We start from the raw sequence: 13,126 nt of genomic DNA, 5'->3' as shown, positions 1-13,126 counted from the left end.
AAACAAAAAAAAAACCTTTTTCATACCCCCCCTATTTACCAATCCCCCTTCGCCCTGGGCACACATTAACATGGTTTCCACAGCTCCACAACGAAAGGCGCCTTTCAGCGAGGGACCACTGTATTAAAGCCGTAAGTGACCCAATTTCAATTTTCTCCTTTGCGCCTGTCTTCGTCAAAACCTAAAACGCATGAGCAGCGGCCAGCCGCTGCTGATAAGAGAGCGCAACGCTTGCGTTCCACACGCTCGAAGCTTTTCGGTCTCTTCGGTGTCATTCTGCTAAGCTTGCCTTGCTCGCATTCCCTGCATTCTTTTAATGCATGGAAACGTAGCCAAGCTATACACTAACCAACATAGAAAAAAACATCTCCTCAACCCAGAAAAAATAAATATATAAATTTATAATGTTTAATTAAATTTCGTTTTGGCTCACCATTGCTGATCGCTGGTATGACCCCCGCTGCTTTTGAAAATTTTTTTGATTTTTATTTTTTTTCCTTTATACATACCTAGTTTACTTAGTTCGAATATCCTATATTATATTCCTATCTTTTCTATTTATACTCCACCGTTTATATATACCTATAACTAAAAATTTTTTTTTTTGAGTTGCCTGCTGATTGTAGTTTAATACTTGTGTTATTTTTGGAAGTGAAACTTGGTTTGCTAGATTTTGATTGAAGCAACATGTCTATGATGAAGTACAACGAAATATATTGAATGTTATTAGCAATGAACATGGAGTAGACTTATAATTTCCAAGGGACAGGGTGACGTAATGGGGTAGGGTAAGAATTTTAGGGATTTCCAGAACCTTCGCACCACTGGAAATCATGGAAGGGTGGGTATAGAATCGTGTGGGTCGACTTCCATCGCAAGACCTCACGCCCGCGAGAGTTTGGAACACGCCGACGAAAGCCACTAGTACTTTTCGGGTAATCCCTATGATTGTGCCATTTAATGTCCGTTATGCTCGGAATAGGCATAGTGTTGTTTTCGGAGTTCGCTCCCGGTAGAGTCACGGGATTCTAAAAAATTTAAAGTTTATGTAGTAGGAGTCGAGACGCGGTCAAACGAACCCCCCCAAGTTACCGAATGAGCACGGAACCAAAGAATCCCCACCCGGCCGTGACCTCGACATCTCCTCCAATCCATCCCCTACTCACGGATAGAAATATATCGTGGAAATGTTACAGTATCCACTTTAGTTAAGTTAAGCATGTGTCCATGTGTTTGTGAGCTGTCCGTATTTCGGTGCCAGCTAAACATTTCTTGTATACAACTATATTTTGTTGCTTTTTATCTGCGGATGCCACTCGAAGGCGGTTCAGCATGAATTCATGCTTGGTCTCAGCTCCAGCCCCATCTCCTCACGCAATCGTCTTAATTACGAAGTTTTTATGATGACAATTTCGGGGCTGCGTTTCACTACAAGTCAAGTATATATTTCACTGTAAAAAAACTTCATTTGTAGATCAAGATTGTAGTTTTTTTCTGCCACACCCGAGTACTTTTTTCTTCATACTAGAATTTTTGGTTATTTCCCTTTGTTTTTCCAGTTTTAATGCCAAGTGTAAACAAAGCGTCTCGGGCCAGACCATCGCCTGTTGTTCATTAAGTGCAGCAAAACGCTGAGAATGCATAAAAAAAACGAGGGGGAACGTTGTGAGTTGCTGCGGAGACCGCAACTCTACATTTATACCCGATACTGCAAATTGATTTCTTGCTTTTGGCTACAAAAATGATCCGATCTGATCCAGATTCAGCAATCTCATAGATATGGTCATTATCTATGATTTTGCGTTTTTAGTTTTCTCGAATCTGCAATATTGTGAATGCAACAGATTTTCGTCCTTTGTGTGGGCGGAAGGGGGTGGGAAGAAATTTTGAGATATACGTTTTATAGTGAGATCTAACAGAAGTGCGGATACCAAATTTGGTTACTCTAGCCTTAATAGTCTCTGAGATTTGTGGATGCCACAGATTTTCGTCCTTTGCGGGGGCTTAAGGGGGTGTGGCGAAATTTTGACACAAAACGGTCAAGGTCACAGGAGTGTGGATACCAAATTTGGTTGCTCTAGCTCTTATGGGTTCTGAGATCCTTGAACTCATATTTTTCAATTGGCAAAACCGACCATGAAACCTGTGTGTTAGAGAGAGACAGAGCGAGAAAGAATGAAATTGTTTTCTTGATTCTGGCTATAATAATTATACGATCTGGTTCAGAAGATATAGTCATCTTCTACGATTCTGCGTTTTTGGTTTTCTCGTATCGTCGAAATTGTGGATGCCACAGATTTTCGCCCTTTGTGGGAGCGGAAGTGGGCGGGGCAATTGATTATTCTTTATGATCGTTAAATTTTGATATACCAAAAGGCGAGCGAGATCGAACACCAAACTTGATTCAAATTTGTAGATCACTTTGAACAATCAAGCCACTCCCTGAGTACTTCTCTCCTGCTCTCCACTCTCATGCTTTTGTTTCGGCCATTTCAAGGTCTGTACAGAAACCGTCTGTTGGGTCAGACCTCCCTCCATTGACCAGAGCAGAGCTCTAACAATGCGGGTTCTGGCATCATTTTCATAGAAACGGCATTAGAAGTTACTCATACGCAGCGTGGGTTGGATAAGATTAACGAAAGCCCACATAGACATAGCTCATCCTCCCCATTCTAACTTGACTCTTTGCAGACAGCAGAATGAGCTCTAACAACTGCGGTTTCATTGATCCGCAGGTCTAGTTGAGCGCAGCCCTCGCTAATCGGGACATACGGGAATTCCACACTGCCCTGGACAGCGGTGCCCAGGCCAATCGCCAGGACGATCGAATGCCTCTCAGGTGGGCTCCTGCATTCAGCTGCTGCTCAAGTACGGAGCCTCTCCGAATTTGGTGGATCAGGGCGAGTTCACGCCCCTCCACCATGTGCTGAAGAATAGAAAGATTGAGGCAGGCACTAAGCTGGAGCTGATCCGACTTTTCCTGAAACAACCACAGTTGGACATTGACAGCTATCGGAACGGGCAGGTACGCCAGATGCTGAGGGATCAGTATCCGGAACTGCCGTTGCCGGAGCTGCGCGAGGCCGGAGCAGAGATCGACTGCGAGCGACTCCTCCGCACGCTGCGGGACGGAGACGAGAACCAGTTCGAGCAACCGTTCGCGGAGTACCACCAGAACGACAGCGGAAACGCAGACAACCAATGCAATGCCAACCAGGAGGAGTATCAGTCCCTGCTGGCGGAGAATATCAAGCGGGGCAAGCAGCGAGCCTTTGAGGCCATCCTCGAGACGGGCATCAACATTAATCATTCAAAATTGAGCGACATCAGCCCCGTGGAGTTGGCCGTAATCTGGGGCAAGCACAGGGCGCTAGAGAAGCTGTTGAAGCATCCGCAGCTGAGGCTGACATCGCATTCCAAGCTGCTGAACGCGGTTATCAGTCGCCTGGGTGAGCAGCCGCTGGACGACTTCTGTGACCACCAGCGCTGCTTCCAGCTGCTGTTCGAGAGCGATCGTGTGGACATCAATGAGGCGGACAAGGCTGGCCTGGTGCCACTCTCCTATGCGGTCAAGTATCGCAACACAAAGGTGGCACAGGAGCTTCTACGGCAGGGAGCGTACATCGGGGCGAGAAGCGCGTTCGGAGATCTTCCCATACAGGAGATGGACCCGAAAGTGCTGGAGGAGCACTTCGATTCCTGCATCACCACCAAGCGGAGCATTGGCCATCCTCACCAATTGGAGGACGAGATGACTCCAATCGCATACATCGCCGATTCCAAGGAGCTGCGTTACCTGCTGCAGCACCCGCTAATCTCGAGTTTCCTCTTCCTCAAGTGGCACCGCCTCTCGGTGATCTTCTATCTGAAAGTAGAACTTTACTCTCTCTTCACTGCCTCCATTATCACGCATACGCTCCTTAAGTTCCACGAAAGCGACCACACGGGCCTGACTGCCCTCTTCGGCCTGTTCTCTTGGATAGGGATTGTGTATCTCATGATCCGAGAGGTCATACAGCTTGCCATGTCGCCGCTGCTGTACTTCAGGTCCATCACGAACCTGATGGAGGTGGCTCTCATTGTCGACAAGGAGACGCAGCGCATACTGGCCGTCTTCACCATTCTGCTGGTGTCCGTGGAGTTCTGCCTGCTGGTTGGCTCCCTTCCAGTACTCTCAACTTCGGCGCACATGCTCATGCTGCGCGCCGTCTCCAGCAGCTTCATCAAGAGCTTTGCTCTCTACTCGATCTTTGTGCTTACGTTTAGTCTGTGCTTCTACATACTGTTTGGCAAGCCCCAGGTGAATTGCTCCTCTCCGAAGGACAGCACGCCAGAGCCAGCAAAGGAGGGAGAAGATGATGGTCACTTCAACACATTCTCCGTGCCCATCGAGGCGCTCATCAAGACGATTGTGATGCTCACGGGAGAATTTGATGCCGGTGACATAAAGTTTGACAGCGTCAACACTTACCTGATCTTCCTGCTCTTTGTGTTCTTCATGACCATTGTGCTGTTCAATCTCCTGAATGGTCTGGCTGTCAGCGATACTCAGGTGGGTTTATATTTCCTTTTCTTCCTCGGCTTTATCCAACTGTTTTCTCCCCTCTCTTTTCCCACAGGCCATCAAGGCCCAGGCGGAACTGAACGGCGCCATTGTCCGCACCAATCTGCTGACCCGCTACGAGCAAGTTCTGATTGGCCGAGATGGACACGCTCAGACCTCATCGTCCCAGTTGAACAAAGGCAGTCGGTTCGCTCGAGGAAGACCATGAGCTAGTCACCGGTTCAATCGTAATTTTCTTCATGCTTTTCTTGAGTTTCACGCCCTCGTGGCTTTTCCCACACTTTGGACCCCACTAGGCAGAAAAGCGAAAGGAGAGAAAATCTTCACTGATGAATCGCCTGATCGGATCGGATGGGCTGTTATATACTCACAACACATACTCATTGGCCGCATTTGCGAATCGCTGGGCTGTGAACAAGCTTGAATTGAAAGAGTGTTGGCACTTCGGTGTGCCAAAGATACATATCTTTACCCCTTGAATCAGCTCGTGTTGATTTTTCTGCAGTGCATTGCACTTTTGAGCTCAGGTCCTAAACGAGAGTCACACACCACACACATGCACATTATTATCATTATCATCATCATTATGATAATGACTGTGAGCAAACGAATGCTGATGAAGCCTCATTGTCAATGGCGAAAGTTATGGGATTGGTTAAGGAAACACAAGGTGGGATATGAAAAATATTGCGTTCTGCTCTGGCATAGGATCCCAGCTTTAATATTAGGGGGATTCCCCTTCCAAGCAACGATGCGACAATCAACGGACATTGATTAACAACTGTATGTACATATGCATCTACAGTGGGTACATAGCAAGGCAGGCGCGATTAGATACAGGCCAGCGCCGAGCAGTTGGGCACACACACACATAGTACATATATGCTGGCAGCGTTCCCATTCAATCTACTCGACGGCTGATGCACGCCAGTAGCCCCCGCTGGAAACTTCCGCAGATTCTGGAACGCAGAGGATGCGGGCTATCGGCGACAGGGGAATACTACTAAGCAGAAAGAGAAGGCGAGTTCATATTATTGCCAATTTAATGCAAGAAAAATAAAGAGAGTGGAGTGGGCGATGCCAAAGGCAGAAGAAAGAAAGGCCGTAAGCCAAAAGAAGAAGGCCTGTCTCGCTCTCTCTCGTGGGAATTGACTTTGAATTTCGAATATTTCGGTATCTATTTTCATTGCGGCCAAAAACGGAGAGACGATTCCGTGTATTGCGATGCCAGCATCAACGAAAATAGATGCCCAAATGGAAGTGCAAACATCTCTGAGGGGAGGGGTGGAGTGTCGGTCGTGTGGCCGTGTGTCTTCTGTCAGTGTGTGATTGGATACTGCTTGCTGCTTTCTGCTCGATGGCTGCCCCTAGAGCACGAGGTGCAGGCGTATCTGGAACACCAGCTGCTCGACGGTCTTCTTCAGGAGCGCCGCCAGGGACAGGATGAATCCCAGGAGGCTGAGGGAGAACACGCCAGGGCGTGGTCATGAGCACGGCAAAGAAGACGAGCGTCTCGTCGCCCCGGGCATTGGCCATGCGCCACAGCAACTGGCGCTGGATGGTGCGCAGCTTGAACTTGCTGTTCCACAATCGGTGGCGCTTCGAGCCGACGGTTTCGTTGAAGCCCACGGTCTTCTCGACCAGTTGGAACACCGCGCAGCACAGCAGTTGCAGCACCAGCAGCACGACCTTGACCACAGCGGTCTCCAAGACGAGGTGGTACAAGGCCACCATGCGCTGACGGTGCCCCGGCTGCATTGTGGAGAGCACGACTGCGCCGAGGGACTCCAGCGGGGAAACCCTGGGGGAAGGGCCGTCGGAGCTGAACTCGCTCTGTCTCTGACAGGTCTGGCTCTGACAGGAGCACGACTCCTCCTCTTGGTCCTCATTGGTGGTCATCGAGTAGTCGCCCTCGTAGTCGCCCTCGTAGCGGCAGTCGGAGTACTCTTCGTGGGGTCGTCGTAGTAGCTCCTCCGCGGCTGTCCGGAGAAGCGCCGCCTGTCCAGAGGGAGCTCAACACGGGCGGTGGTCCCATCGAAGCCATCTGTGGCACAGCATTGAATCTGCAGGGGAGCCGGCGGTAAGTTATGTCCTGGGGGGAAGGGGAGTCTGGGCTGCTGCCGCTTACCCATCTGAATCCTCCATCGGAGGGAAGGTGGGGGGTGAGCGTGACCTATTGGACCCGTTGGGCGGGACAGCAGAGGACTGGTGTGGATTTGGCCTAGGAAGGGCATCACATTGAGTCCATTCTTGTCGGCGCTGCTGCTGGTCGGTAAAGACGAAGGATCCCATGGATCCGAAAATACCTTTCGAGCGGGTGAATGGGGAACGTGGATTGTTAATAGTTGGATTCATCTTATTCCAGCACCTGTGAGGAAATATTCGTTCATGGGCTTTGTTTTGTATTTGTATTTTTATTTACTTTATGTTCCCTGTGCTTTCGATATTTGCTGCCTTTCTCTGTGTTGTGCCGCTCTCTCCAGATATTCGTACTGAATGATTTCCAGAGCCAGTTCTGAACGGCTCCAAGTGATAGTTCAGGGCCCACTTCGATGTTGTGTTTCGAATCACAGGTCAGGTGACGTACTTTCCCTGGGCAGAGCTGCGACTTGCAATAGTTGATCGGCTTTGTTGGTTTGGGATAGGACTTGCGATAAATACCATGCCACCATACTCCTTGGTGTGGCCGAAATGTTGGCTACCATTCTGGGATTAAGGAGTTAAGGGTTAAGGGTTAAGGAGAGTGGGGAGGGGGGGGGGCTATATTTTTGCTTGGCTTTACATCTTCCTTAAGCTGCTGTTTTGTGTCACAGCCAACCTGTCATTTGTACATTGAATTGCTGCTCGAGAGGTCTCTTTGGAGTCCTCTGTTCCCCGTGTACATATTTACATAAAATCACAGGAAGCACTTAGGATTAATAGTGGGCACTCATCCCCCTCTACTCCCTCTCCCCCTTTTGGTGGTGTCATGGGTTAAGCATTTGCTGTGTTCGGCATTCAATTTGTGGCTTGATTTCTTACCTTTTATGATGCGCTATACGGCTGTAATCCATGTAGGACATGCACTTTGTTTATCCATTCAAAGGCGCTAAAGAGGGTAGTCCTGTAATCCAAAAGGGCATCCAGTATATCCAGAGCGAAGGTTAATCCATTCGATGGAGCGCTCAAGCAGACCAGCCAGGCGGTTGACCAGAAGCTTAACGAGGCTTAAAATTTCCAAGAGGCCGCCAGCCGGCAAGTGTCATTGCAGTCCCTCCAGTCGACTCCACTCCAGTCCAGTTTTTTCCCAAACTGTGCGACGTGAATAACTTTGATGATTTCTTGGCCCAAAGGCGCACACACAATATAAATACTCCTCCCTTTTTAAAAAACGAAACAGTTATTGGTTGATGTCCTTCAGCTTCTCTGGATCAGTCTACTCAAGCCAAATCAAATATTAAAATTAAAAACGAAACAGTTATTGGCTGATGTCCTTCAGCTTCTCTGCATCCGTCTTGGCGGCCCACAAGCGGCACCCAATTTTTTTATAGTCATCGCTGCACATGACTATCGCCCTCAAATACTCGGCCGGCACCCCAGTTTCCTCTGATAGTCTTAACATGGTCACTTTTTTTCCTTAAAAACGGCAGCAATTTATTGCATTGTCTTCGAATTCCTTGAAACCATACCTCTTATTGCTGTGTAATGTTGGTTCATTACGTGGTTTCCCAAGGTGCTCAACCTTCCAATCATTTTGCCGCATAGTTTGCACTTGCAGCCATGCACGGGGGCGAAGCCTTAGGGGAAATCGGTGTTTTCAAATTGTCCTTTCCACTTTCAGTACTAAGAATGTCTTCAGTAAACATGTCTGGAGAATTAAGAAGTTACTATATATATTTTTTTTTAAATTTTACTTATTTACTTAAGTCAGGATCCTCCCAAACCTCCTGCTCCTGCTTCTCCACCACGTGGTGCACTGGCTCAGACGAATCATATATTTCATCAGAAATAGTACACTCCATATCATTGACTGTATAATCAGAAATATTGTGAATATTGTCAGAAATGTTGTCAATATTCTCCTCAATATCGTGAGTTGTGGCCGACTCCTCCGTATGACCGTGCATATTCTTGTCAATATCCTCAATATCCTGAGTTGTGGCCGACTCCTCCGTATTACCGTGCATATTGTCAATATCCTCAATATCCTGAGTTGTGGCCGACTCCTCCGTATCACCGTTCATATTGTTGTCAATATCCTCAATATCCTGAGATATCATCAGAACAGAAATATTCTGCACCGGAGTAACAGGCTCAGCATACTTCGCGTGCGTCGTCCCCGCTGAATGGAATACATTATTAGAAGAATATAATATAAATGTACCTAATTAACTTACCCTTAAGTTGATGGTCCAGAAAAAAAAGTACAAATTAATCACTCCTGCTGCACTTATGTCGCAAACTTGGGCTCCACCGAACGACGTCATGTTGGCAATTTCCTGTGCTTTCGGGCTTTGCACTTTCCGGCCTTGCAGATGGTCCCAGTATATCCCGCATAATACATTAACAAGGGCACTGTCCACCCCGTCAATTCTTACACCTACCAAATTAATTTACATCTTTGTCTTATTTTGTGTTCTTTATTTATGTTTTAAATAACGGGGCATGTATGGTTTTGGTATTTACTCATCGATAGTATTATAAGAAATACCAATGTACTCGATATGCCAACACATATTTATTCGAATACGACGATCAAGAAGGAAGAACGTTTACAGATATTTTGTTGCTATACGATACGGACCGATAAATATCACATAATTCCGCGTCTAGTTTCCTGATTTCAACATGTATAAAAATAAAAATCAAATAATTGTAAGGCAACATATATTAACCCTAACCGATCGAGATATTATACTGCAATTAGTTTTATGCGATATTTTACTGCGATATGATACTGCGATATGTTTTATGCGATATTATACTGCGATAAGTCTGAGGCGAGTTATTCGACGATCGACAAAAATAGAGAAAAGAGTGAAATAAGTTAATAAGAGTAACCCAAGAACCGCGCCAAGATGGATAAAAAGATAGATTCAGAAATGCATAAATTGTCGTGTTTCGATGAGGACATAAAGGAACTCAATCTGTTCGAGCCGTATCAGGACATAGAGGAAGATATGTTCGAGCCGTCGCAATTGTCGTGTTTCGATGAGGACATAAATGAACTCAATCTGTTGGAGCCGTCGCAATTGTCGTGTTTCGATGAGGACATAAATGAACTCAATCTGTTCGAGCCGTATCAGGACAAAGAGGCAGAGGAACATCTGCCGTGTGGACCGCTGGACCGGCTGGTTAGTACATTGCCTATGGATGTTGACGACGACGACACTGAAGGTGAGTAGATTGTGGCAATTACATTGGAGCAGGTGAATCAGACTTTTCTTCCTTCAGGTATCGTCGGTAACGATGATCTGGTCAACGATATTGGTCGCCTTCAAGCGAGCAATGAATTGCACAAAGGTACAGGCCCCCGAAAATCTGGTAACGGACGCATTGGAAGAACTGAAAATGCAAGGAAACATAATGAATGGACGCATTAGGTTAGGTAAGGTTCAGGCGGTAGCCTGGGGGAGTGATGAAACCCTCCCAAGCTCACTTGGACCTGTAGAAGGTCCGTTGTAATGGACGCATTAACATGACTGTAAATTTACAGAAACTAAGCGACTCAGAATTTTCCATTGACATGGATGAGTATCACATGCCATGGTACCAATATGCAAAAAAAGGACCGGTACATAAATGGAAAATTCTTGCAGTCGCTGCAATCCCAATTAACGGGAATGAAATTCATTATTTGTATTTCCACATTTGTCCCGTTTCCAAAACATCTGCACTAGGCAGGAATGCGGTCAAGGAAGGACACGATTTAGTATTGAGGGAGGTTGAGAGTGGGGGCTTGTCAAGTCAACTGTTGGCAGTTGGATCCGACCACTGCTTGGCATATTTTATGCCGTGCAAAAGTGTAAGGGGAAAATTCCCCATATTGTGGGATCTGCCCCACCTCAAAAAGGTTATCCTAAAAAATGATATACATGAGGATGTGTTGTTGTCAAATATGTATGTCAAGGAATACAGGAAAGAAAATTACAAGAGTATCTGTTCGGAGCAGAACCCAGCCGATTAGCTGCTTGCCAAATAGCACCTAATTCTTGGCCCTCAGCCGCTTATTTTGTTTGTTACTTATATCTATGTCACTCATTTGTTTGTTAAAGCTTTGCGCTTGCTTGCCCTGCTAAACGCTCTCTGCCAGCTCGCTCTTCGCTATCTCCGCTTTGCGTCTGCCTACCGACGTCGGCCGAGCGAAGCTGCGCTTGGCGATCGGAGCGGCAATTTAAAGGGCAGGCAAGCCACACTTGCAATTTGGATGTCACGCATTAAAGAACATATCGTAATTTTATTTCTGCGCCGAGTTTTATTTAATTCGAAATAATTAGTCGGCCGATTGGGGATAAAAAACATTATCTCCACATAAAATTTGGTGACTCCGACGTGATCTCTGAGTTGCAGTGTCAATTAATAATCATTCGCGATCGACATTCGTTAGCCCTAGCAAATTTTCGGCGGTTAAGCACAATTCGGTGCTAAAACACACTTACATACACCTACATACACGCATTGCTGGCTATTAATTTCTCTGTCGCGACAATTCGGTCAGTGCAGTGCGGTAGGCAGTGCAGCGAACTCACTAATACACACAAGCGGAGTACAAAGCGGAATCGGACAGCTCGCACAGCCGCACACCTAAAGGCATTAGCTGTAATCCCTTTGCTTTCGGTTCCCACGTTTATACGTATACAGGGTGTCTTTTTCGGTCGTGCTGAGTGACTCTTTTAAAACCTCAACATGGCAGCACCTGAGCCTACCAATGTCGCGAACGCAGCAATGCCGAGTGATGTAGATTTCTACAAGCACAAGGCCGAGTCCATCGCGCGCCAACTAAAGGCCATGGATCGCTTTCTCACCAAGGAAGAGCTTGCCGAGTTAGATGAGGCAGAACTTCAAGCTCGCTTAGAGCAAATCGAGCGAATGAATGCGGATTTCGATGCCGCTCAAACGAGCCTTGAAAGGCTGGATTTCCTGCAGTTAGCCCATGATGCCCGGCTGGACTTTCGAATGTTTATGTCAAGGTTAGGTCCAGGCTGTCGCGGGAGTTGATGGCTGCTCGCACGGTAAATGTTGCCAATTCAACGGCTCGGCATACTCTCGAGGGGAATTCGTCGTTGTTCGCCTATAATATTATAGGCCGTTCTCGAATGCCCGAGTTGCAGCTTCCGCGATTCGGTGGGAACTACATGGATTGGCCAGAATTCCACTCGATGTTCTCGACAATGGTGCACAAAGACCATCGTATACCAATCATAGAAAAATTCCAATATCTTCGTGGATGTCTAGATGGTGCTGCGCTGGATACGATTCGTTCCTTGGATTTTTCTGAGGAGAATTACGACAAGGCGTTGAATTTACTAATGTTGCGATTCGATAATAAACTGTTACATTTTCAGGCACACGTCAAGGCTATTTTCGGGCTGCAAGGGGTGGAGAAGGGCTCGGCTATCGGCTTGCGCGCGCTCAGCGATAAAATCAATTCGCACTTGCGTGCACTTCAGACCTTGACGACCCCGCAGGAGATTTCGGATGGGTTGCTGATCTTCATCATAGGCACGAAATTGGACCACAAAACAAAGGAGAAATGGGAAGAGAACTTGCCGACGTCAGGATTGCCTCGGTGGTCAAGCATGTCCTCATTTTTGGAAGCGAGATGTCGGATGCTGGAGAATTTCGGATCAGCCATGGCAACAAGTCCTAGTCAACAGGTGGGAGAAGACAAACCTGTCACCCTTATCACCTCCAGTAACGACCATCCTAACCCCATATGTAACCATTGCAATTCCTCCGAGCATTACATATCTAGAGGTCAGGCATTCCTGAATCTCTCTGCGTTTGAACGATACAAAGAAGCAAAGAAGAGCCGCTTGTGTTTAAACTGCCTCAACAAAGGCCATGAATTGCAGAGGTGCAGGTCAGGACTTTGCAGGCATTGCCAGGTCAAACATCACACGCTACTCCACATTCCATCGGGAACTGGTGCTTCATCTTCCTCTTCACCGGCCGAGGAATCGATCCAGCAAGAGGCCGCGACTGTGCTTCTAGCAAGCGGGTGTTCTAGCCCTCCCCCTCGATCCAGAAATATCAGCCTAGCCAGAACGTGTTGCTACCTACTGCCCTCGTCCATGTCACAGATCGTTATGGAGCACTTATCCCATGTCGTGCCATTTTGGATTCTGCATCACAGGCAAACTTTGTAACATCTAGACTTGCTGATCAGTTGCAGTTGGATCATCGCTCGTCTTATGTTCACATCTCTGGAATCGGAGATTCCATTCTACCTTCGAGCAAGTCTGTACATATAGTTGTAACTTCGGCGTAGACGCAAAGGATTGGCCAATGCCGAATAATCTAAAACTAGCTGATCCTAATTTCTCCAAGCCCCAACGTATCGATCTGTTGATAGGTTCTGGT

At 47.0% G+C, this 13,126-nt stretch overlaps 1 protein-coding gene across 1 annotated transcript; it reads right to left on the bottom strand.

The window, feature by feature from the left end:
• Positions 1–6,449: 6,449 nt before the first annotated feature.
• On the bottom strand, positions 6,450–7,009 carry LOC117191735. Its single transcript, XM_033396518.1, has 3 exons — positions 6,987–7,009; positions 6,693–6,932; positions 6,450–6,627 (listed from the first exon to the last, which is right to left on the bottom strand). The coding sequence occupies exons 2-3, from the start codon at positions 6,917–6,919 to the stop codon at positions 6,450–6,452; spliced, it is 405 nt and encodes a 134-aa protein (XP_033252409.1). The 5' UTR covers positions 6,920–6,932; positions 6,987–7,009.
• Between the last annotated feature and the right edge of the window lie 6,117 nt (positions 7,010–13,126).

Source organism: Drosophila miranda (assembly GCF_003369915.1).
Source record: "Drosophila miranda strain MSH22 chromosome Y unlocalized genomic scaffold, D.miranda_PacBio2.1 Contig_Y1_pilon, whole genome shotgun sequence".
NCBI classification, from domain to species: Eukaryota; Metazoa; Arthropoda; class Insecta; order Diptera; family Drosophilidae; genus Drosophila; species Drosophila miranda.
This window is presented reverse-complemented; position numbering and strand designations above follow the sequence as displayed.